The 26,578-nt window shown below is 27.2% G+C and overlaps 1 protein-coding gene and 1 long non-coding RNA gene across 4 annotated transcripts in view; one reads left to right on the top strand and one right to left on the bottom strand.

Annotated features, from left to right (window-relative positions):
- scaf (inactive serine protease scarface) overlaps positions 1–25,153 on the top strand; it is a 68,807-nt gene extending 43,654 nt beyond the window's left edge. The window contains exons 1-10 of one of the 3 annotated variants that reach the window (XM_003705968.3): positions 11,967–12,124; positions 17,739–17,846; positions 18,622–18,932; positions 19,172–19,382; positions 19,716–19,864; positions 20,535–20,897; positions 21,750–21,898; positions 22,853–23,136; positions 23,982–24,235; positions 24,585–25,153. In XM_003705968.3, the coding sequence (XP_003706016.2) occupies positions 12,106–12,124; positions 17,739–17,846; positions 18,622–18,932; positions 19,172–19,382; positions 19,716–19,864; positions 20,535–20,897; positions 21,750–21,898; positions 22,853–23,136; positions 23,982–24,235; positions 24,585–24,767 (2,031 nt within the window). In that variant the 5' untranslated portion in view covers positions 11,967–12,105 and the 3' untranslated portion in view covers positions 24,768–25,153. Of the gene's footprint in view, positions 1–11,966; positions 12,125–17,738; positions 17,847–18,621; positions 18,933–19,171; positions 19,383–19,715; positions 19,865–20,534; positions 20,898–21,749; positions 21,899–22,852; positions 23,137–23,981; positions 24,236–24,584 lie in introns of those variants that run through there. The other 2 variants (XM_076532013.1, XM_076532014.1) reach the window with 2 other exon arrangements.
- Positions 687–26,559, bottom strand: LOC143264522 (uncharacterized). The gene is made up of 3 exons (XR_013038261.1): positions 26,448–26,559; positions 25,769–25,871; positions 687–1,014 (listed from the first exon to the last, which is right to left on the bottom strand). It is a non-coding gene; the product is annotated as an uncharacterized LOC143264522 (long non-coding RNA).
- Positions 26,560–26,578: the final 19 nt, after the last annotated feature.

Genomic DNA, 26,578 nt, shown 5'->3' on the forward strand with positions numbered 1-26,578 from the left:
AACATCAAGGTCATTGATATCTCGTTTAAGGAGTCATAAAAATTAATTCGACGCCATAAGTGTATTAACTCAGGTGACCTTTAACATATTGGCAATCAGCAACGTATTTCTACATTTCGGAATTTTTGACTTGGTAAGGGTAACGTTGTGCTCCTCATTTAAAAATTTTTAACTGATTGCTAGCAATGTAGATACGTAATTTTGAAATAGTATGTTGATGACGACGTAATTATACGTCGTCTAAAATTCTATTTACCGTTGACTATTGTGCAATAAATTGTACAATATTTCTTTTCATGTTTATAGATTACGTGCATTTCATAATGATAGCAAATAACAAATTTCATTATATGTTATGAATAGTGTCACTATTAACTCTTTAACCTACAAGTTTTTCGGCAGGTGCGTCAGTCAGAGCTGCCTAATTACTACTGCTGAGTTACGGTAAATAAAGAATATTGATGTATTAGGTATATTTTGGATTTAGCTATCTTCAATTATACAAACTGCAATTGGATCACACTCAACACTCGATCTTTATGCAAATACCATTTAGTTTTGTTACATTTGAACTGTAACGTGCGTCACGAGTTTGACTCGTGGTTATAGGCTAAGGGGTTAAGATCATAATCCATAAATCAAAACTGAATGTAGTATTCAGCTAATAGTCTGAAAATATGGTCAATATCTAATCAATAAAAATTATATAAATTTTTATTTCATAATTCTAAGCAATATACATATAGAACGTATCTATTGATGTGAAGGGTGCTTAACATTTTGCAGAGACTCAAAAGATAAAAACAGTTCACTGAAAATATCTTCTTATCTGTCAATTCTACGAGAAAAATAGTTATTATGAAATTGATAGGTTAAGAATTTTTTTACAAAAGTTGTTATACGAATTTTTCCGTAGGAATATCTGTTTTCGTGTACGATGGCTTATAAGCTTTTATTCTTCATTCTTTTGACGGGGAGAGGCTGCGGTCGCGACGTAAATCACAGCTTTCTTTCCTGAAATAAAATTATAATTAATTACTTACTGACAGTACTTATTAATAAAGAAAGAGATGTAATATTTAGTATTAAGAGATCTAATTTTTTTATAAATGATAAGTAAACCTAACCTAACATTTGCATGAAGGTAATTTTGTTAAACTTATACCAAACTTTCGGTATAAGTCATAAGTGTCATTTTACATTTTTTATTTAAAAATTGCTTGCGTTGTGGTATTGAAATTAATTCTTGTCTTGCTACACCTTGTGTACGCTTTTTCAAATTGAGAACAATAAAAATTCATTCTAGAACTTATAAAAATTGTGGTGATTTGAAAATTTGGGAATTTAGAGGTTTGAACATTGAGAAATCTGAAAATCGGAGTTTTAAGAATCTGAGAATATGAAAATAGAGTACTTTGAAATTTAGAAATTTACAAAACTTTTTTCCTGATAAACCCTAAGTGAATACAGCAATTGATACTGCTATTTTAATTTGATGTTATTATTATTTCATTAAGAAATTTAATGCACAGTCCTTTCTTGTACAGAATGTTTCAAAGGATAGACCTGTATGAAAAACGACGTAAATTTATTTAAAGAAAAGTACGTGTTGAAATATCAAAAGATATGAGCTTCAGTCCCAAAGTTTAATTTCCTTTATGAAATATGAAGACTCCATAATACTTGGTATTTTTTCAAATGAAAAAATAATTAAGAAGATTAGTTGAAACAGCCTATACGTGTTTATTAATATTTATTTCACACTCGTCGAATTAGAAATGCAATATAATAAAATAGGAATGTCTGAAATTTTGTTAGGTAACCGTGGTTGTTGAAAGTAGAAATGCGTTAATGGATAAATAATGAAATATGTACTGTCGGGAGTTAGAAGTACGTAATAAGTGTGTAGCATTGCTATGTTTTAATTTAATAATGAATCACCTTGAATATAACGTGTAATCTCACCGACGCGACGCAACGCGAGGCGATGCCTGAAACATTAGACACAGCAATAACTGTCAAGTATCATTTAAAGAAACTTAAGTTGATAAAATATAGTACCTATATATATATATATATATATATATATGTATTTCCGATAGCTGTAGAACGATCAAGACTTCCGATTGCGTAGGCTGGTGAATTCCTGCAGCGATGTCAAAAAAAGAAGAGATGTACAGTAACTCTATGGTTTCCGCAATTTCTGTGTCCGTAAGCAAAAGAAAGCTGAAATGAATGACAAAAGTTGGTTGGTTCAGAGACCGAAAATGTATAAATTTGAATCTTTATTTGAGCAGAAGAATTCAGAAACAGTTGAGTTTTATTGAAATAAAAGAGTTAGTGTTGAATTCTACAATTTCTCTAATAAACAATTGAAGATAGATTAATTTATAACTATTTTTAAATAACTTTGTAACTTTCTAGATATTTATAATCACTTGCAATTATAAATGATTATTACAAGTGATTAGAATATAAGTGATTAAAGTTTCTTTGACCATCAGCAATCGTCACTAATGAAAAGAATTTTTAGGTTATAAATAATCATTGCCAATGACAAAAAATCATAAATAAAAATATTGTAAAAATTGAAAATTGATAGATATTACAAAATGTATATAATTTTAAATACAATATTATTAACAAATTAAAATTGATGAACAACCATCATTAGTAAGTATAATAGTTTTCGATTAAAATAATGGCTATGAATGACGAAAAATTTATATTGATTAATAACAATAACAGTTTTTTGTTTTGATTACATCTAAGTTAGAAGCTTTAACCATTGTTAATTTGCAGAAAATAAATTCGTAGTACTAAATATACTATTATAAATGAATTATTAATATATGTAGTTGTTAATTAAAGCAATTATACTACAGAGTCTATTATTTTGTATTTTATATTTCATATCATATTTTGTCCTTCGTTTCAAATTTTTCATAACTTTATTTCTTTATCAAATTATATAAATTGTCATACTCGTTTAGCATTAGTGGTAGATATTAATTATAAATAATTACTAAAAAAAAAACCTCTTGTATTAACTAAATTAAAATTTTCATGATGGATAGTGGTTTATGCGTAAACCTAATTAGTTATTAGTAACTAATAACAATTGATTTGTTTAATAAACAAATTAACTTAAAAACTTGGCTTACTAAACGTAATTAAGAATTAACGAAGAAAAATAACATTCAAGAATGAAACGAAATTAATAATAAAATAACGAAACAGTGAGGATATAATAATAAAAATATTTGTAAGTTTCATTTAATATCCCATATTCGCTATGATGTAACGAGAATAAAGGAAAGAAAATAGCAATTTCAAACGTTTATAAATATCAATAAACTCAGTTATTGAAATTCATTTTGTGGAGGCTGCTGGTACTACCAAGACGTTTATGGTTATCCTAACATTGCGAGTAAAGGAAGAAATCCTCTTATTAGCATAACTGACGGAAGTTTATTCACGCCGGTTCCTCCTCCGATCCTAATTCAATCAAAAATGCCATTATTATAAGCTGTTACAAAGCAAGAGTATTCAGCGAAATCTTCTTAAAACGATCATCGTAATTATCGTTATGAAATTTTGAAGGCTTTCAATATCGTTATGAAATTTTAAAGACTTTCAATATCGTAATGAGGAATGTTATGAACAATAATTAAATTAACTATTTAATATTAATACACTGTTAATATCAGCTGGACTGTAATATTTTACATTTTTTTAATATTGAAATATTCCATGAATACTAAAAACGAAATAAATAAGAAAACTGAAAAAGTTACCATGAACTTTGACGAGTTAAGTCGTCACTGAGATAAAAGGAACATGGTCTTTCAATTCATTAATTTCCTCTGATTGCTATTAATTATATTTTTCCGTTGTGCGTAATACAAGTGTTACATATAACTTTCTTAACTTTCTGTTATATGTCCTTGTCTTATATCGCCATATATTGTACAGTTACACATTATGTCACTACGTCTAACATAACGCCATTGTAGTGTTCGTATTATAAGGTAAAAATCTCGAATACATCAAAATAATTGGACCTATGCAAATGATATTTATTATTGTAGTTAATATTTGCTTAATATTTACTTTATTATTATAGTTACTTTATTCATTATTAAAAAACAAGCAAATTAATTTAGTCCTTTATTGAAATATTAGAAACAACATTATATATTTGTTAAACATTTATATATTTTTCTTTATAAACTTGTAACATTTTTATAAAAAACAGATGTTCCTTTGACCTTTTATATTAATATTATTTGCTTATACATCTTGGATTTTTCTTATTGTTAAACAAATATTATTAATTTTGATATTTTTACACAAATATATTATTACAAATTAATATATTATTTTAAAAATAATATATTCTTACAAAAAAAAATAAATGGGAAATACCGGAATGTTTCAAAACTTGACCACCTATGAAATAAACATCGTTTATTGATAGTTGAATAACAAAAATAAAATTGATTAAATGACACTACTATAATTATTATATTGCATGATACTTGTTTTTCTATCATCACTATTGTTTTAATAATAATCTTCACTTTATGTTTAAAATCTCTGTTATAATAATGCACATGAACATAACCTTAAAATTATACATTCAATAATAGAATATTTTTACTTAATTTTGTTTACTTGTTTTCATAAATTTTTCGTAAAGACAAAATATGTCAAAACCAATAAAAAAGAAGAATGAAATACAAAAGCAGCTGAATTTAAAATACTGAAGAAAGAGAATCGAAAAATTATGATGGAAACTAAAAAATTGAAGCCTTTATAAATCATTAAACAATCCATGGAAAAGAAAAATTCTAATAAAACCAAATAAAGAAATTTTTTGTTAAAAAATAGTATTACATTAATAGTGTTTAATATTTTATCTTAAGTTTGAGAAAGTATGCCCCATTTTATATATACGTATTATGTAATTCTTTGAAACATTGTGCTTTTTCAATTTACTTTCTTTAAAAGTTAATAAAATATTATACTTTATTATTTATGAAATTGGTAACGAAATTAGGATGCTGATTAAACTGTCAAACTGAATCATTGAAAAAACTATCAATTTATTTATGTAACTATTATATCTAATAATTGTTTTATTCCATTCTTAATTACATAACAAAACTTTCAAATTATTCAGTACAATCAAAAAATTGTTTAATATTCCTGCGATACATTAAACATTCAGGTATTAGATTTTAATCTCACTCCTTGATACGTTGGCTGATAAATTAGGTTTCTAATTAATAAAATAGATTTTCGATATTTAAAATATCGACAATTTAATACACAACGATCTAGTAAATTTTCTCCGTAATTCAATATCAATTTTAATAAATATACATTGAATCCGTTGAATAATATTTTAATTCCATTCACATAAAAATTAGAAGTATTGATATAAAATGTTTCAGTAGATACATCCTGATCAGTTCACATAATATTAGTCACGGTTTTTTTTGCTAATCAAGTGAACATCGAACGGTTGTTTCGAGTCAGATATGACGTCACTAAAATCGTCATTCAATCGTCACGTAATCGCGCTTGTGTATTCCGATTACAACTAAAGTGAGATTAAAAACTAAATACCAGGATGTTCTTTTGATTGACGTATATCGCTTCTTATTATGTGAATTCCCGTTTTTGTTGTCTATATAACTTTCGTTCCTAAATTTGGAAGTACATAATTCAAAGCCAAAGTCATTATACCGCAATTTAATACTTTGCTCTGATCGTTCCAGGAAAAAAACATAATAGCTGTACATAAAAAGCGAAGGTCAATACCTTCCAAGGTGGACGAACGATAAAACATGACGAATTATTGCTGAAGATCCGTTATCATAAGTTTCATTCAAAAGAATTGTTAAAGTTCAAAGTGAATTAATGATTTCTATATTGAAGGTAACAGAAAATTATAACGTGCTTGAAGTATGCAGTAGTCATCTTCTATTATTTTATTTTTTATATAGCTGCAAAAAAGTACTGAAAGAAAGTTATTAAATACGAGGAGTAAATATTCATTTCATTTAACGCTAAAAGTCAAGGAGATCTTTAAGTATGTTTCAAAGATACAGTACATATAATTTAAACTACTTCAATTTTTATAATAGCCTGTTCCTTTTCAAAATTATTAATTTGATAATTTTTTATAATTAAACTTAATAATAAAATGAAATTGGGAAAATGCTGTGCATATTATTTTTTACGTATAGAAATTATGATCAAATATATAAATAAATAAGTATATAAATATATCTACATAAATAAATAAATAAATAATATATACATGTACAGTATATGTATCATAAATAAATTTGTATATAAATAATTTTAATTATTTATGTAATATATGATATGAAAATATAAGTAACTTATTTGATGATGATGATGATGATTAGTGTTATGGGCATCGACTGCCATGGTCATTAGCCCAAGTAACTTATTTATGTAGTATAATGATATATAATATAATAATACATTTATACATACATTTACTATAAGTATACAATTATACATTTATTGTATAATATGCAATAAACCTCTGCAAAATTTCGAAAATATTTTATATCATAAAATTCGTGGTATTCACGAATACATCCACAGGATATAAAAGTTGAGAAACACTGATAATGAAACTAAATTTAAATTGTCAATGGAAATTATATTACATAATACGTGTTATATATTATATTGCTTAATAAAGTATCACATTATGTATATTATAATAGTCTTTTAATGCTTATTAGAGTAATCTGAAACTGTGTACTGCGTGTGCCAATACTTTCTCGATTGTATGTTCTCAAACGGGAATGCTAATTAAATAAAAATAAACTTTGGATACTATAGCCATAGTAAATTTATTCGTAGAACGTCCGCTGTTTATTGAAATTTAACTTAATAATTTAAGATGTCAGGATAAGCTGCATTTCAATTCATTGGAGTTCCATAACAATGCAGTGAAAGCTCTTTCTAGATACACCATTTTGTTTACTGCCAGATGATTAAAATTGCAACATCAAATTGTTGCGACACTTACCGATTGCTGTTAAACCTATAAGTCATCTTTTAATGAAAATTAAATCATTTCGGAACAATTTATGAATCTGATAATTGAATTCGAAAGAAGTATTACAAAATGCACGTCATATTTAAAAGTTGGACATGTCGGAAATTATTGCTTTGTACAGGGAGTTTCAAAAATGGCGGATTGCTGTTTTTAAGATATCGAATTTTATGAGAGTTTTAGAGAATATTTGAACTCATTAATTCTAAAAGTTATCAGAAAATTGTAATAATTTAATATCATTCATGTTTTTCATTGTATTTAATCTTTAGAAGAGGTAAAATGTATTAATGATATTTTATATTTTAGAATTAAAATGTTTATCTACAATGCTGCATATGCTACATATGTTAAAACATACGTACAACAAAAATAAATAATTTCAAAACAAAAAGATTGCATAAAATTTTACGTTTAATTATAATTACAAAAAAAGTGTAGATATAATTTATATTTAGTTTAGGATGCGAAAAATGGCCACTATTATGCAAAAATTATAAATACGAGATAAAGGAAGATCGAACAATTTTTATTCCATCATAAAATGTGAATTCACCGATTATTATTAAATAAAAATTTTTCGAATAACCCAGCTAGTATTATCTTATACCTATATTATCACTATCAACTAAAACTTTGTAAGTTTTAACATCAGATAAATTAGATAAAACTGTGCAGGAGAAACTGATAAAAATTTATTAATTTTTAGTTGATAAAAGAATAAGTTTATGTACTTTTTAAGATTCAGAAATGCAACACTTCTTGGTTTTAGTCTTTAACAACAATTTTAGTCTTTAAAATATTTTTATGTTACATATATTTATTTAATATAATACGTCTAATATATTTTTAAAACATTTTTAGTCTTTAATACATTTTTATATTCTGCTACACGTTATTTAAAAGTCAATTTTTGTATTTGTGCAATTCTTGTATCTTGTCAAGCATAACCATACTTATTACAGTATTGTTATAATTACTCAACAAAATTCTTGTTCGTTTTAATAGTATATTTTCAGGTTTACATAATTACTTATGAGATCAAAAAATCTTTTACAAAATTATAAAAATTATGCAACATAGAACTGTTTTGATCCCATACATCTAAACTTTCATCGCTAAAAAGAAAATACGTACTGAATATTTATCCCGAATACTACATCATTACAAGTTTCATCAAAGCCTGGAACAGTAAGGGGATTGCAGCTGATTAAGATTATTTATCGGTATATGAGCGCTGTCTTACATCGTATTATTCATGTAATTTGTGCATGTATTAGTAACTGAGATGGCCATTTATGAGTATACAATTCAACTGTCCGAAGATGTGTGAAAGGAGACGAAATCTTGTAAGGAGTTGTAGATAATACATGATATGTATACTGATTTATGAGGATACTCGCGATAAGCTGTGTTTTATTTCATTCGTGAGTTTATAGAGTCATTTCAGGTAAAAACCGAGTAACTATTACCATAAAAGTGTAAAATCTCATAAATACCTAAATTGTACAAACCATACGATTAGTGATTAAAGCTTGTGACTAACAAGAAAAGTCTCTCAACTCGAAAATTCTGATTTCAATAACACTTTGTAAAATTGCAGAAGATATTATGTCATATAAGGAATGTCTTTTCTTTCAACCGAAAATATTGTGGTTAGAAAATTATTGCGTAAAGTTTTTTTCCTGAAGGTATTATAATATGAGTCAGCTTTTGCATTATAAGTTTTCGCCATTTCTTACGATTGATGCAGATACAATGAGTCAAGATGACATTCATGGATTATGTAAAAGAGACAAATTTTTAGAATAAATGATAAGTGTCATTTTTTAGAAGCTCGAGAAATTAGATTTATAGTAGTTCCGTTATTTAGAAAAAAATGTAAATTGAATTTTAGAGAAGTGGAAGTTATTTTGTGAAATATTTTTATTCGAGATTTTAATACAAAAAACTGTCTTCTGCAATTACTACTAAGAAATCGAACGTGACTATGAGTTGCAGATTCGTATTAAATATCAATATAAATTGTACTTTTTTCGTAATTCTCGGCGAAAGCGTCCTTAAAAGAAATTCTTAAGAACATCGATGTGCAGGATATGTGCAACGCTGAAATCATGGATGTATAAAAATTTCAGTATTACAAATTTTGAAATTTTGAAATTTAGGAATTTGAGAATTTGGGGATTTGAGAATTTGGTAATTTGAGAAATTGGAAATTTGAGGATTTGGAAATTTGAGAGTTTGGAAATTTGATAGTTTGGAAATATGAGAGTTTGGATATATGAGAGTTTGGAAATTTGAGGATTTGGAAATTTGAGGATTTGGAAATTTGAGAGTTTGGAAATTTGACAGTTTGGAAATTTGAGAGTTTGGAAATTTGAGGATTTGGAAATTTGAGAGTTTGGAAATTTGACAGTTTGGAAATATGAGAGTTTGGAAATTTGAGAGTTTGGAAATCTGAAAGTTTGGGAATTTGAGAGTTTGGAAATTTGCAAATTTGCAAATTTGAGAAATTGAGAATTTGGGAATTTGGGAATTTGGTCTTTTAGAAGTCTGAAAATTTAGAAATAAAATATCAAATCCAAGGATTTACAATTTTGAAAATTTGTAAATCCGCCTTAGATCATTGAAATATGATACCAGCTGAAAATTACGTGTAGTTCTACTTTTTGACCATCCACTTTCCTAGGCCTCACATGATTAATAGTAAATCGTCAGTTAATCCTACAAGATTTATACCATTATTACTATTATTACACATCTTTTAATCTTTCCTACAATTTTAATATTTCCGATCGTAAAATTGATCACTCCAAGTATAATGCCTACATATCAAATAAATTACCAACTCGTAATTTGATCGTAAACTCCAAGTTAAATGTTAACAAGTGATTATGTGGCCGTTATTTTTCTTCGTTTTTCATTTTATGATCTTAGCTAATTTCTGAACGATCCAATAACGATTTGGAAAATGTCGTATATGGTGATGAGCCAAAATCCGGAATCCTGAAATAATACACAATACGTTTAAACATCAAGTTCTATGTATCTAAAATAGGCAATCATCCTGTACAATAGAGATGACTCATGAATTTTAAAGCAGTTCCATGGACCAGTTAACAATCTACAATTTTAAATGCTTATTCACAGGGGACATAAATTTGTACTGCATAAATAACATTTTATTTCTTTTTATTAATGTTTCCTTTCATTTTTTATTTACTTCGATATCAATTTTACTTTTTTGTATTTCTTTTTTCTACGAATAGTTGACATTTTGAAAAATTGAGTTTATGCGAATTACTTTTTAATGTGGGAATTCCGACACTTATAAAAAAATGAATTATAGAAATTATTTTAACGTATTTGGAGTTGAAATTATTTAATTTTTTAAGCTTTGATGGAAAGCTGCAATTTTTGGGAATTTTTTACATTTGCATTTTTTATTTTATATTATTTTTGTGAAAGCTGCTTTATTAAAAATATTTTCTTCCTCGAATATACAATTATTTCACAAAACTGTACTGTACATTGATACAATCAAATAAATTATATATCTAGTTAGCATGGATAATATACAAATAGTTATATTTACGTAGTTAACAATATAGTAAATCTTCCCCAAAAATTACCACGTTAGGTTAGATTATTCAACTGCAAAATTCGTTAAGGAAAGAAGTTGTGAAGATAAACTTTCCCTATACGTTACAAACAGGCTTTCGTTTACTTTGGTTTGTTTATTCATCTTAATATTTTTATTACTTTTGTCACTAAAAGAATTATACTGAAACAAAGTAACTCAGTTTAAAACGTCAAATATGTTTTATTATTTACTTCTTCTTTTTTCTTTTTGTTAAAATAATCTTTTAACGAGCCTCCACTATAGACATCTCTTTAATTGTTAATGTATTACCACAATTAAAACATAAATTTAAACCGTATCATGAACGAAAAAAGGTCAAAATATTTCTTAAGAAGTAAAATAGAATGTTTATTTCTTTTCAAAATCATATGTGAAATTCTACAAAAAATGTGCTATACTATAAATCTTTTAATAAGATGTATTTTCAGTTTCATTTTGTGTACAATAGAGTTTCTACTACACCATAAGACTTGTCAGAAAGAATTTTATACGCATGCATTCCTTCAACTATGGTCGAACGTTCAAGGTCATCTTTTATGTACCATACCCGAAAAAGTCCTGAAGCCAATAGAATTCATGCCGTCTATTTTTCACGGAATAAATATTTTGAATAGAAATAAAAAAAGTGCTTGAGTCCACAGTTTCCTGTCAACAATCGGGATTTTTTCATCCAAGGTCATTTGAAGGTTAATGTATGAATAGTTTGTAAACTATAAAAATATATTATTATACAGGAGATAAAGGTAGAAATAAATTGTCTTTCTTAGTTTATCAGCAAGCAATCTTTTTCATTCAAGGCCGTTTGAAGGTCGACACATCCTACATATCTGAAGTCTGTTCTTTGCGAATTATGATAGTGTAATAATAAAAATATTACTGAATTAGTTAATTTTACTAGTGACCTTGAAAGTTGGAAAGAAATGACCTTGAAAGAACAAAATTTTTAAACACAGTTTGTATGAAACTTTATGTTAGCATAGTTTCTTGTATTTGCAAAAATTGCGTAGTTTCTGTATATAAGATAAATTCTATCTTTATTAAAAATTATACAAATTTTAATAATAAATTTTAATATAAGTATTTGACAAATTTTTATGTGTTAGAGGTTTCGATAACAATGTATGAGAAATTAGAAAAGAAATTGATGCTGCAGATTACGTGAAAATTTGTAGAAAAGTTAGTTGGAAGAAGGTAGATACAAGGTTGTTATTGTGATTGAGATGGTAGGGATATATCGAAGATCGGTGAATCGATATAAAAGAAGAACGAATACTAAAGCAGTGCCAGTTTTAGTAACTTTCTTTTAGGTATCACGTGGAAAAGTAAATTTCATTTAGTGACTCGTACTCTTCGCATGCGGATCTATAAACCATGTAAGTACAATTATTTTTATTATAATATTTTATTTCATTTTCAACGTTAATCTGTCATTTTGTGTTAATGTAAAATTCTCGTGGTAATACTTGAAATATATAATGATTCACAAAATTATCTAACAGTTTTCAAACTTTTATTAAGCACAATATCTTTTACACTATTTTTTTATACGAATTATTAATTTTGTTAACGAAGTTCAGTCTTTTATTAGTACTTCATTTAATACTAAAATCTTACATCTCATAATTCATTATATTTGAATTTCGTTAATTTTTTAGTTAAAACATTTTTACGGCGCTGTTTTCGATTGTGGTATTTTGTATCCTCGTTATGACACAACTCTCTCATTATCTTTTTTTTTTAATTGCATTCCTTTATCAGTGTAAAATATTGTAATTTTTCAATACAGAATTAATCACAAGTATTAACGTGTTAAACTACGAACATTTAAATTTTGAATTGGAAAATAAGTAAGTGTGAAATATAAAACAGAATACACAATTATTTTCTTTTGGTATAAATTTCAAACATTTTGACAAAAGCGCGTAAATAATTTCTGTGATTTAAAATCTGCGATCCGGCATTCCAATAAATTTAGTGATTCTAGTGTTAAAAATTTATCACTTTGCATTTATCATGCAATTTAATAAAAGTTCAACAAAATATGCATCGTATCTCGTTTTTAGTAGTATTCAGATACTGAAAGTGAAATGTTTAATTTATTTTAATTAAATTTATTTTAACCTGTTTTATAAATTACACGATGACGTTCGACACACTTTTTTTTATTCGAAATGGTTTATAAAGTAACTGATTATGTATTAGTCAACATTTTATACAAATGAATTAACGAATACATTTTTACAATTGGAAACAGACTCGAATAAATATGAGTCACAGTAGGAATATTTAAAAGCGAATACTCGAAAGAGGAAAGAAGTTGAAAAAAGGACAATTCCTGTGCGTTCAGTCATTTTTGACGAATAACAAGAATATTATTTTTAGACGTACAAATAATCTGAAAATTGTCACTCAAAGTTACGTAAAAATTCACTTTTTTAATAATAATATGAAACGAAATGCAATATGAAGGTATGAAACATTTAGCCAGATCATTTGTTTGTCATTTTAATCATAGGAGTTTGTGGTTACAGTCATCAATTATATAATATTAAATTGCTTTTGTATAAATCATTTGCATCAAAACTCATGAACATTTTACAGTTGTAAATTAAAGTATAAATAATAAATTGGAAAGTTATTTGTAACTTTACTAAGATATTAATCGATTTAATAGAATGTAATAAAATTTAATAATGAGTAGTTTAAGGTGTATTTAAGTTGAGAAGAATAATTGGCTATAACTAATATTTAAAGTAGAAAATGTAATCCTGAAAATAAATATTTCGATAAATAAAAAAAAAAAAAAGTTCATGAGAATATAATTATAAAAGTTGTAGGAGTAAAGTGGTGACAAGGTACCGAATGGACCAAGATCTTCTCCGAAAGATAATCGAATAGCTAAGATATATTTGCGTTACCTCGTGAAATAATTCTTTCTCTTTTTTCCAAAAATGTATATATAATTAGTAGTTAGTAAAAAGTGGACAGATAAATAAGATACAAAAAGGGAGAAAGGAAGATAGAGAGGCAAAGTGAAACACAGCCGGGGCCGAGGAAAGAATGACGTGAGCTCCAAAATATCATTCTTGGAATGTAGGACATTAGAAAAGTAAAAATCAAGAATCTCTGTATGTGTGCATTCCTTTCTCTTTCGATCGAGACGATGTGGCCTGGATCAGCTATTTCCGGGTGATGGGTCTTCCTTTTTCCATATATTAAAATTAATGCTTTTCACCACTTTACTCGGATACACTGTACCTGAGATATGGCAGCTTCCATGTGTTCGATACTTTCTTCAAACTTTATTTTCGCAGCTCTTAGGATCTCCGTGTTCATTTTCATTTCTTTCGTAACGAAAAAATGATTTCTCCCCTGTTTATATTTCAAATAAATAACACTATTTGCTAGGATAGTTTATCTTTTTCTGTAAGAAATTGCACATAATAGTTTAGTTTATTGATTTCTTTACAAAGATGAAGCTTGAGCACGTAATATTAAAAAAAACTAACTTTGAATTCACGAAATACTTATATCTAGTTGTAAAATGTTTACATTAGTTATAAACAAAAGATGACAAAATCCATTTTGAATATACAGAGTATTCTTCTGGTCAAACATTGTTACAAAAATAATATAAATTAAAATAAAAAATAGGGGTATAGTAAGCAAAAATGTTATATGATGTTGAAATGAACATGAAATGTTTTAATAAAAAATAGATGGGGATTTTGTTGTTTTAAAATTGAGAAGTGTTCGCTATTGAAGTGGGGAGCCTTTCAATTTTTAACACAAATGAATTCAAATTTGTTATTGCATTTCAGAATGTTGCTTCAACGCAAACGCAATTAAGCTTTAATAATTTTGCAGGAAAAATTACTTAAGTATGATCTAATATACTATCTAATATTTATCTATGTAAAATTTATGTATTAATTTATACTAATCGTTCTTACTATTCCTGCTTGTTTTAAACGATTCAGTTGAACATAGAACGTCAAATTCGAGCAATGTAGTGGGAGACACAGAATATAAAGTCCTATTTGCACCAACTAATTTTATAAGATATTAGTTAAAAATTTGAGTCGACCTTTAAAGTCAATAATTGATGCAATTATGTTTTTATCAACGTAACATAAACGAACATCGTTTGAAGCTCTGTTAGAGAGTTATGACACAAATATAAAACACAAACGGTAATGGAGATTGCAGTTACAATAATGTACCGTAGGAATAGATCAACACTATTTGCATCTAGTTTGTTTATGCACGTTACGAAATACAAGTGTGTCAGTAATTGAATAATCATTTTCTTCAAACGTGAATAGGTGGATTAACAAAGCGAAGGATCGATACTTTGGCCTCGAAGATCATTTTGTAGGAAAAAGTGAAATAAAACGGAGTCATAAACCGATAAACTTAACTTTTATTGTTAATTAACTTATGCAAATTAATATTGCCTTCGTGTTTCTTATTTTTATTATAAACTTTTAATGGAATTTTAAATAATATTGATTTTTCGTGTCTATTTTAATAACTTCTCATTTGTATTTATTATATGTTTTATATAGAAGCACAGAAATATTTATAATAAATAAATAATCAATATTTATATTGATATATTTCTATCACGTATAATACAATAAATAATAAATATAAAAAAATAATATTAGTAAATAATAAATAAATAATCACAACTAAGATTCAATAAATAACTATTAATTTATTTTTATATATTAAAATTTGTATTGATCGATATTTGTATTTACTTCTTATAATTTTGAAAATTTCGACATGAGAACGAACGAAGCAAAGAAAAATTAGCAATGACAATATTAGGAATGACGAACTTCCCTAGGGAAAATAAATTGAACCATTCAACATGGCTATAAACATAAAAGATTTAAATAATGCATGAAAATTGTCTAAATCGTAATTTGCAAGATACCAATATTAAAATGAATTTAGAATGAAGATGTATAACTATTAATTACTTAATTATTTTAATTTCATATAGACCATAAGACTTTAACTTACTTTCACTTTGAGCCAAATTTTGTTTAATTTTAGTTTGGTTAATTTTAGGGTTTAATGGCATTGAAAATTGGTTTTGTGCAAGAACCTTCACTCTGGGCCCCTCAGCCTATAGCGTCGGGCTGCTAGACTCATTATAATATTTAGATCTGAAAATAACGCTGACCAAATGAAAATTTCAACATTATTGTCACGAAATCATTCTTTTACCAAGTGTACGGACTCACTATCGGGTCACTATCGTGTTAAAAAATTCAACCTTGTTACTCTTTAACATATTCAGTTATCTCCAACGTGTTTGCAAGAGTATTTAAATACTTTCTTGAGTCTTGTCTCCAGTCTGTAACTACAAAATCAACAACTCAGATGTAGGAAATTGCATCTAATATCATAACGGAACTACGAGATGAATGACAGCGGGAATGTGTTCTTCTCTCCGTAGATCATGATAATAGCTTGTACATCCATTCGAAATCAAAATTGAAAGTTACTTACCTACTTTCGGGCGATAAACGAATTTCGATCACGTGTCAAAAAAATTTGAAAAGTATGTTTTACAAGACATTTGACGTCGTCGTTTGTTTATCTTATTGAAATCTGTTTTAGTCGTTAATTGTCGTAATATTTTAGTTTGCAGCTATAATTATTATATTTTAGTGCTTAATATCAGGATATTATGGTAATGGGATCCTTTTTTGGGCTAAAAATTTGTAGGTCGAAAATTTTGAACCGCGTGCCAATTTTTGCTAAATTAGCTACCGAATTCGATAAATTCGATAACTTGTATATCAAATTATACCTAAGGCACCTAATTTAAAAAGCTTGATAAAAAGGAAAATATACATATATTTATCTCTTATAAATTTATTTGTGTTAAAGCACTTTAGCAATTGTAACAGAAACTTTGGTACAATATTGAAAACAGGTAAAACTATCATTGTTAAAATGTTCAGAATATATCAAACCATTATTAAACTTTTGTTGCATCATGTTATAAATATAATACACAAAATAATATTTGAGGTGAAATTTGTATATGAAATAGTTGCATTTTGTCCAACATAAATGAATCAGAAACTGCTTAATTAATGAAACCATCAAAAATATTTGTTGCCTTTTGTAATTATACCTTCTGAAAATAATTCTTACTTTCGTGTTATGCCTTTTTAAAATATTGTAAATTTGAAACAATATACATAAATAAAATTAATTTTTTAGAAAGAAACTATTTAAGTTAGTATTTTTTAGTATTTGTAAAAGTTCAAAAGTATATTTTATTTTTCAGAAATAACAGAATGATATAACAAAGAATTAAAAATAAATGAAATAGCAATTGAATTGTATTTTTTGTCAAAAAGTCGTGTAAAATAAAGAAACTTTAATGTTCTAATCTTGCTACTAATTTTAAACTTTATGTTTATACAAATATAATATGCATAATTTAACATTAAAATCATCAATCACTCTCCTTGAGTGTAGATCTGAAATGAAATCACTGAAACTATCTCTTTGCGCGGGAATGTCCCGAAAATTCAAACGTAGCGACATATTCCATTAATCAGGCTTACTATAGTAAGTCTAAAATCATTTCTAAAAGTCAATAAAATAAAACGAAAATTTTCTAAAAACTGTTTGTCTCTTTCCTATCAATTTTTTATATGTACGGAAATTTATTGTCACTTTTTACTATCATTGTTATGTTCGATACTAACATCTAAAGTGTATATACATTTCATTGACACAATCTGTATTGTTAAAAAACGATTAAACGAAGAACTATTAGAAAACCAATTAAATTCTAATTTTGAAGCACTCGTCATTTAGTCTTGTTATTTTAAATTGTCAAGAAATTTGTATTGTGAAATTATTCTACAATATTGTTAAGAAATTGTATCACAAAAAAAGTATAAAGCTCACAAATCATTTATCTATCAATAAATTTCCTGTGTTTTACAGATACACATAGCGAAGACGCAAAAAAAATGCTTTTTGGAGCATTAATATTAGTTAGTACTATTTTAGCAACGAATGGATATCCTTCTACACCTCCAAGTTCTGACATAGGTCTGTACCATTTCCATATGATTTTCTCAACACACGATATTTTAATATTTATATAATGGTACTCTGGTATGTGTTATATAATTGAAAAAAGAAATTGTACCGTTAAAAGATAGAGAAATATACCTCACAACATTTTTCTTCATCGATTTACGATTATTAATTAAATATGTTTTGAAATTGAAAATTTCAATCGTCATTTCCTTTCATTAAATTGAAACATATTCTTTATGATCTATTCGTTCAATCTATAAAATTTGAAATCTTAAAATAAATGGTATGAATATGTATTATGGAAATCTTAAAATAAAAATGGGATATTATACGAATAAATCCAATAACATGGATTGTATGCATCATGAAATTTTATTTTAACAATGAAAAAAAGAAGCTGCTAAAGATTTATGTTACAATTTAATACTTCACTCATAAGCATTATTAATTAACGTAGTGCAAAAAATGTTACATTATACAACTTCATGTACCTTAGAATAATACTTTGGAACACAGTAAATTCTAACTAAATTATAGCATTAATAAAAGTAATATTTATATCTCATACTTCATGAAACCTTTACATAAAATTATTCTAATTTTTCAAACTATGTTAGATCTCCCTTTATATGATCTCTCTACTAATGATCCATCTCTCTCTAACTATGAACAAAAATATATTCTTAATATTTAATTTCTACTTTTTTACACGCTAATATTGAAAATAACATTCATTAACGGTTTATGACGTCACGCGTTACTGATTGTCCTTGTATGTAAATAGTACATCAGGATTCCATACAACAAGAAGTCGTATATCAAACTCCCGAAGAACAACAGTTTATACTTCAAAGCCCCGAAGAACAGCTAGTATTTCAAAGTCCCGAAGAGCAAAAGTACCTGTATCAATCAGGACAAGAACCGTTTAACGATGATTTATTCGGTGACATTAATTCGCCATCGGGATTCGTGGAACAAGGAGTAGATTTCACGATTAGCTGCGTTGGGGAGAACAAAATTTGTACCAGTAAAAATGATTGTGTAAATGGTTATGTTCATGTTGCGAACAATGTTGCCTATTCCGTACCCGGCAAGGTAAATATTCTTTTTACTTGAAACTATCTATGTAATTTTTATGATATGCTTTGTGAATGGCAATTTTCATCTGAATTGTTGACTAGAAAATTAAAATAGATCACGCTGTATATGTATAAGAGAAAATTGCTCAAAATGATGAATTTAAAAATGTATTTTAAGAAAAGTGGAGTGCAACCATTGTACAACGTCATGAAATTAATGTAAGTTCTGTAACACGAACGTTTATTTAAAAACAGGTTCAGCAATGTAAAGTGCAAACTGAAGTTTGTTGCACAATCGCAGAATCTCAAGGAACGGTCGTAAAGACTGAAACACCGAAACAAGAGTTAGGAAGTGACGCTAATAATGTAGGAACCAAAGTTCCGCGTCCACTCGTACCATCGCACCAAGGTGAAGAAAATAGAGGAACAGGAAATTTGCAGCCAGCCGACGATATCGCTGTACAAAGTATTACTCAAATTTGTACCAGAAATATATATAATCTCATTTTTGAGTTTTAAAATTCATGTAGCATTAAAAATAATTGATCAAATTCATCTAACATTAAAAATAATTAATCAAATTCATCTAACATTAAAAATAATTAATCAAACATAGAGTAAATAACATAACAGCATTTCCTTTCGTTCAAAAATGTCAATTTCTTTTCTGATGTAAGGAAAAGTATAAGATTAATTTCAGGATTAATCAAATATTTCGTTAGCATTGTTACAACATTAAATCATCTTAATATTACAACGTTAAATCACAAATTCATTTTATAAAAACTGGAATTTTTAGATGCTTTTGCAGCCGCAATACCCGTGCAGGTTGGCTGTGCCGCAGCTCTTCTCTGCGTTGAAGAAAAGTTTTGCACCATGGACGGTACAATTAGTCCAGAACCTGTAACATTATCTGGTAAACAATTGTTCCAACGTGTGCCACTAAGCGTAAGTAAATAAGTATCGAATTGTAACTAATCAATTACCTTTGCGCTTGAGAGGTGACGCTATATCAACATCTTATTTAATACAATAATTTGAAATAAACATTCTTTAAACGATTCTATAATATGAAACATGAGATGTATAAATATAGTGAAATAAACAATAATAGAAATTATTAAAAGAGAAATAACCTCAAAAGAATTCATTTATAACTAAGTTTTAAAATTGCCGTTTACACACAGTCAAATTACCTTCGAGTGCAAAGGGTTAATTTAAATAAATGTAATACAACAAAAAATAAATACATAATGTTGGTGTAACCTGTTGATAAAACCTACGATAACTAGATGTAGTAGATCAGTCATAATTATATTATGGTAATTAATTTTAACTCTTCTCGTTCGATATTGCTTAAAAAACTTCTTTCTTCTTCAATAATAATCACAATGGGCACATACAATTGAAAGAAAAAAGCAATAGATAATTACTTTCTTAGTGTGACAATTTCTGTTTCAGTCCTTGTCAAATTATCGTATAAATATAAATAAAAATAAATTAAAATTAACTTATATTTGAAATTAGAAGCTATGTTAATTTAAAGCTACGTTAAAAAATATCTGAGATTACAACAATCCTTTATTAATTGAATAATTATAATTATATTTTTCTATAGACGTGCAAAAATCCTGATAATGGAATAATTGGCAAGTGCTGCCGGGATCCAAATTACGTGGATCCTTGGCCCACCGGAAATTTACCTGCTAATTACTCTGGTGGATTCGACGAACAAGGATTCCCAACGTTCCTGAATATCGCAAAAGTAAAACCTACGAAAACAACTAAAGGAGGAACAAAATCCCCTCGTCCACAACCTCGTCCGCCAGTTGAACAAAAAATAGAACCAACGTTGTTACCGGAAAATTCGGTAGTTTCTTCGGAAGTTTTGCTTCCGCCGATTGAAAATGTTCCTGTTGATGAAAACAGAAAACACCAGTTTGTAGAACAACCCGCACAGATATGCGGTGTTAGAAACAAGGTAAAATCATTCATAAATATATCATGATAAATGTGCAGTTTAAATAAATAAATTTATAAATGCATCTTATATAAATATGAATAGCTCTTGCACAAAATGAGAATGTGACTCAATTTCTGTAGTAAAAGAAATTCATAAACTAAATTAAATCTTATGTAAATATGTATATTTGTTTAAAGACGTACAAAAACCGCTTATTAAAGAATTTGTACACCGTAATCAATTTTTTAGTTGAAATGAGTTATCTGCAAAATATACTACGGTAAACTTTCAAATACATTTTTGTGTCCCAAAAATCACAGAACAATCAATATCAATCAATAAGTTGAAAAAGAAGAGTGATATTTTTGCATATTCAATATCGTTTTTAAAAAAAATTGAATTTAAAAATTATTCTCAAATAATAAAAAAATTTGGTTAAGATAATAAAGGTGACAATTTAATCAATCTTTATTGATTCAACAGCTAATGGCTGTTATAAAATAAATGTAATCGTTAATATCGCTGAAGTTATTATCATTATTAATTAGTGTCAGTTACATTATGGCTTACGTGTATAATATTTTAAAGTCACACTATACATCAGTATATCAAAAATATTGTAAAAAATAATGACTGATGATATATCTTAACAATAATAATATTTACATATATTAATTTCTAATGTGGATTGAAAATGTTAAAATTGTTTTTTTTATCATAAACAAATTTTCTTACGCATACTGTGAAGAATCTTCAAAACTAAATTTATGAACAAAAATCAAATAAATTTTATTAACAACGAAATTCAACACGAAAAAGATTTTTTTGTAATTTACACGTATAAATTGTAGACATTGAAAATGTTTTCAGGTGTTGCAAAAAGCTGAAGAATCAGAAACAGCGTTTGCCGAAATTCCATGGCAAGCAATGGTTTTGCATTCTGAGGAGAGGAAAATTCTTTGCTCTGGTGCCTTGGTCAGTGCTTATGATGTATTAACGGCTGCAAATTGCGTCGACAGGTACAGAAAACGATAATATTTTATTATTAATTTTATGGTAACTATAATACTCTGTTATCAATTTTATAGTAACGTTAGTATCTTATTATCGACTGTATAGCAACGATTTTATTACAAAGACAGCAACGATAATATTTTATCGCCTTCAGTATTTCATTTATTAAAATATATTTCTCTGTTCAGTTTCATAATTTTTCTATTATATTACTATCCTCTTTGCAATATCTATGTTCCAATAAATTCAATGTAGATTTGCATAAACATTTTTTATTAAAGTTGAGGTATTCGGAAGAAATCACCTGGATAATTTTTTAACTTTTCACAATAACGAAAAGTGTACTAGACAAATTTTACTTAATTTTAAAGATGCTATAATTCAATGTTAATCACTTCTTTGTAGACAGACGTGCAAGGCCAAAATTGATCTGTGATCAGTTTTGTTTCCTGTAAAGAGACTAAAATATTTCTCCCATTTGCGTAGATTGTTTTGTAACAGTCACGTGTAAAATATATTTAGATAAACCTTGGAAACTATAAACAATTCGTGACAAATTTTAATGTTAGGTCTCATTGTCAGACAATATTTTTAACATTTCCCGTATTGTTGGTTATTTTGATATTATACTATGCTACTTTTTATATCGAATGTTCCAACAAATTTATTTGGGCAAGGATATGCAGCTTAGTCGCATTCTTTGTTTTTTTATGGAACCGCATATTTCACATAAATCATTTAAATAAAAGTTGTTTGTCACATAGATAATTTATTACTAGTATATTATAAAATACCGAAAAAATTTCCTTTTATTGTTTTTGTTATTTTCTAGGTATCAAGTACGTAAATGTATATATAATTTATATAATATACAATATTCTAACTATTGTTAACCATTTGTACTTTAATTTTACTTTTTATAACAGTTGAAAATTATTTTTATCTTTCAATTAATCAAGGTTGTTGCCGAATGACGTTTCCATAAAGTTGGGAGAATGGAAACTAGGATACGAGTTAAAACATGAGGAGCCACTTCCTTATCAGATTATCAACGTGTCATATATCAATATACATCCTGGTTACTCGAAAGGATACGGAGAACATGATCTTGCAATTTTACATTTACAGCAGCCTGCAACATTTAATTATCATATAAATCCTCTTTGCATGCCCACTATAAGGACGCCATTGCAACAAAATAGACAGTGCATCACCACCGGATGGGGAAAATCCATCCTTCAAGGTAATTTAAAAAACTTGATATTCATTTGTATAATTTATCATGCAAATTATATTAAAAAATGCAGAGGTTTAAACACTATTTTTAGGCGAACCTGATTTCTTTAAAGACTATTCATATTGTCTTTATTAGTGCAGTACTATAATTTTCAAATACTCGCGCTAAATAAAAAATGTAAAATTATTATACTTTTGCACTGACCTTTTAAATAATTTATCGATAATATTAATTTCTTTCATAATGTACGGAAAGTACTAATTTTTAAATGATACATTTAAAGTAGGGATTTTTAAACAATTTACTATTACATTTCGTTTTAAAAAATAAGAAATAAAAATTAAAAAATATTTGAGTAATTTCTAAAGTTTACTCGCTTTATTATTATTAAACGAAATTTATATAACTATCAAATGTAAGCAACTATAAGTCTGCACTTACTATAATTTCATTATGTTTGTTAATTTTTGTTTTTCATGTAAAATGAGGTATTAGTCATTATTCATTTTCGTCAATATATTGAGAACAAGAATTTAAGTTAACGTTATATTTTTCTGGCTATACTAAAGAATTGCACGTAAATATTTGTACAATTAATTTTTATTTTTATACTGCATTTACAAGGAAAATGGTTTCTGCGTTCAGAAATTTTCCTTGTAAACATTGAAAAAATTGTTTTCTTGTTATTTTGATCATCTTTATTCGAAAACAACGTGCAATATAGTAGTGTCCATTTATTACATATGTTTGCCTTAGACACTAAAAACTGAGTCATAATCTTGACACAAAATTCGGGATTTTCGTATACTTTTAACTACCAATTAATTTATACAGAAATTATTCTGATTTAGCCCATTACGCTGGAGCGATCATGCACGCAGTAAATCTGGACATCTTGTCACAAGAACGTTGTAAGCAACAGATATCGCATACAGACCTAAGTGTTAACACTGTAGACGGAACTATTTGTGCTAAAACTACAAAGGAAATAAATAATGTATGTGAAACAGACGTTGGAGGACCACTAGCTTGCGAAAATGAAAGTGGTCTTTATGAATTAGCTGGAATTTACAGTCAAGATACAGGATGCCTTCCAACAAATCAGGTAAAATATTTCTTTCTAATGCATACAATATTTTTATAATATTTTTGGTCATATTATTACACTGTTTTATAGTTAACGATTTCGTCTGTGGTTACAGCGAAAACGCTTTTTGACAAAGTATTCCTCTAAATAGATCGACAATATTTACGAAAATTTGTTTTTTTATATTAATACACTTGATCAAACGATGAAATGTTAATTCGTCAGAAAACATTTTCACTGTACTTCTACCTAATAATTACATAATTAGATATTATAACATAATATGTTATAAATTTATAAATTGTGTAAAGTAACTGTATTACAGAATACTATTAACTGTTATAAATATTAATTGTTAACATTTCAGGTTGCTATTTTTGCTCCATTAGATGATAAATGGGTAAAAGAAACGATGCTTAAATCACCGAGCGAAAGTTTAACGTTTACGAATCAAAAAGAATCTAGTACAGAATATCAAGAATCGCTACTTGTAAACGATTATAGACAAAGCACGTTATCCACGGATAATCAGTACCTACCTCCAAATTAAAAATTCATTAACCAACGCATTTGTACTATTATTGTATAATATTTTAATTGTCCATAAAATAGTTTTAAGGAGACCAATAAAAAACTTACATTCCTAATTATTGTATAAGATATTACCAACAGAATATGTTATGTAATTATTTCTTGAACTGACGATGTAATAAAGTATTATTAACATATTTAAATACTGTTTTATGCATTAAAATTATGTAGGTATGATTGAGAAGTAATTTAGGAGGTTGAAAATATATTCGAAGCCTCATTCTTATTTGTATTTTCGCGCGCTTTGTCTGAAATTGACAGTTACCATCAAATGCTCGTCCGTTACAGTCCGCGATTGTGTTCTTTAAAAAAGTACGTCTGAAATATATATTGCGTATTTCTGTACATTCTCACGCTTTGCGTTTATTTTTCCCTACATAATCCTAACATAATTTTATCGACTAATACTCGAATACAACTTTTGAATTAACTTACCTGATTAGTTAAAATATTTTATAGTTAATTAGTGTTAGTTTTCGAAGCAATGTGATGGATGTTATCGTGTATTAAGCCGAAAAAATCAACATGAAATCAACAATTCTCTGATAAAAAAGATCCTTTATTTCTCTTATATATATGTAATATACAAATTGTAACAAATAACAAATATTATACAATAGAATAAATTTCATTAAATCAACACAAAACTCGATGTATATGACTGATGAAAATATTTGCATATCCCTAATATTTTGTACTCTATATGTATATATGACATATGACCGATGAAAATTTTTGCATATTCCTAATATTTTATCTATGTATAATATTATATATATATAATATTCTCAATAGTTTAAATCTCGCTCTTAATTTATACGTCGATATGGGTACAATTTACAACAGAGCTAAGCTCAGTTCATGTAGTCGTTTTAAAATCAGTTTATGAACACACCGTAATAGCAACAAAATGTACATATTTTTCATTGTATAATTCGTTTTACAGAAAGTCATACTCACTTTGCGCAGCTCGAAAAGTTCAAATGGCTTCACATTATCAATATGGTACTCCCTCTACCGCTTGCTTTTTACTTCATGGTCATATACAGGGTGAGACCAAAGTCTGAAATCGGTGAAATAACTCGAAATCAAGATATTTTAGAAAAAAGTATTTTATGGATAAGTTGTAGAGCTTCAACAAATGTATCAAATAATGCTATTTGACCTTGAGCATAAGTACAACAGAGCTTCATCAACTCTAAAATTCTAAATGGAAACCCCTACTTTTTATGTAATCTCGTAGTTGACATCAAAAGCTTTTAAAACATTATCAAGAAACTTCTTTCAGTTGAGTATTTTCTGAGACATGAGGCGTAAAGTTACAAGTATAATAACTCCACAAATTGTGTCATTGATAATAAATAAAAGACTACCGGATATATTCGTTTGGTGTCATTATGTCATACAGGCACATGCGTGTTGTTGTTAATTACAGAATGTGAGAAACCAATCAGAATTAACATGCGCAGAATGAACAAAAATTCCTCATTCAAGAAGGTATGATCTTGTGTGGAACAAAATTTAAAACATTTAATCAAATGATACTTTTTTTTAATTCTAATTCTTATAAAAACACACGTATCGACAATTTTATAAAAATATTATTTACAAAAAATATTAGTTTTAATTAAATTTGTACCTGATCTTTCATCCAATAAACAGCCGTGGCACCAATAGCTTCATATTTCGTTTATGTCACGTTAAGTTTATATTTTCAGTGGCGCCAATTTGGTGCAATTGTGTCCACTTTTGGTACTAAAATATTGAATC

This window comes from Megachile rotundata, chromosome 5, assembly GCF_050947335.1.
Source record: "Megachile rotundata isolate GNS110a chromosome 5, iyMegRotu1, whole genome shotgun sequence".
NCBI classification, from domain to species: domain Eukaryota; kingdom Metazoa; phylum Arthropoda; class Insecta; order Hymenoptera; family Megachilidae; genus Megachile; species Megachile rotundata.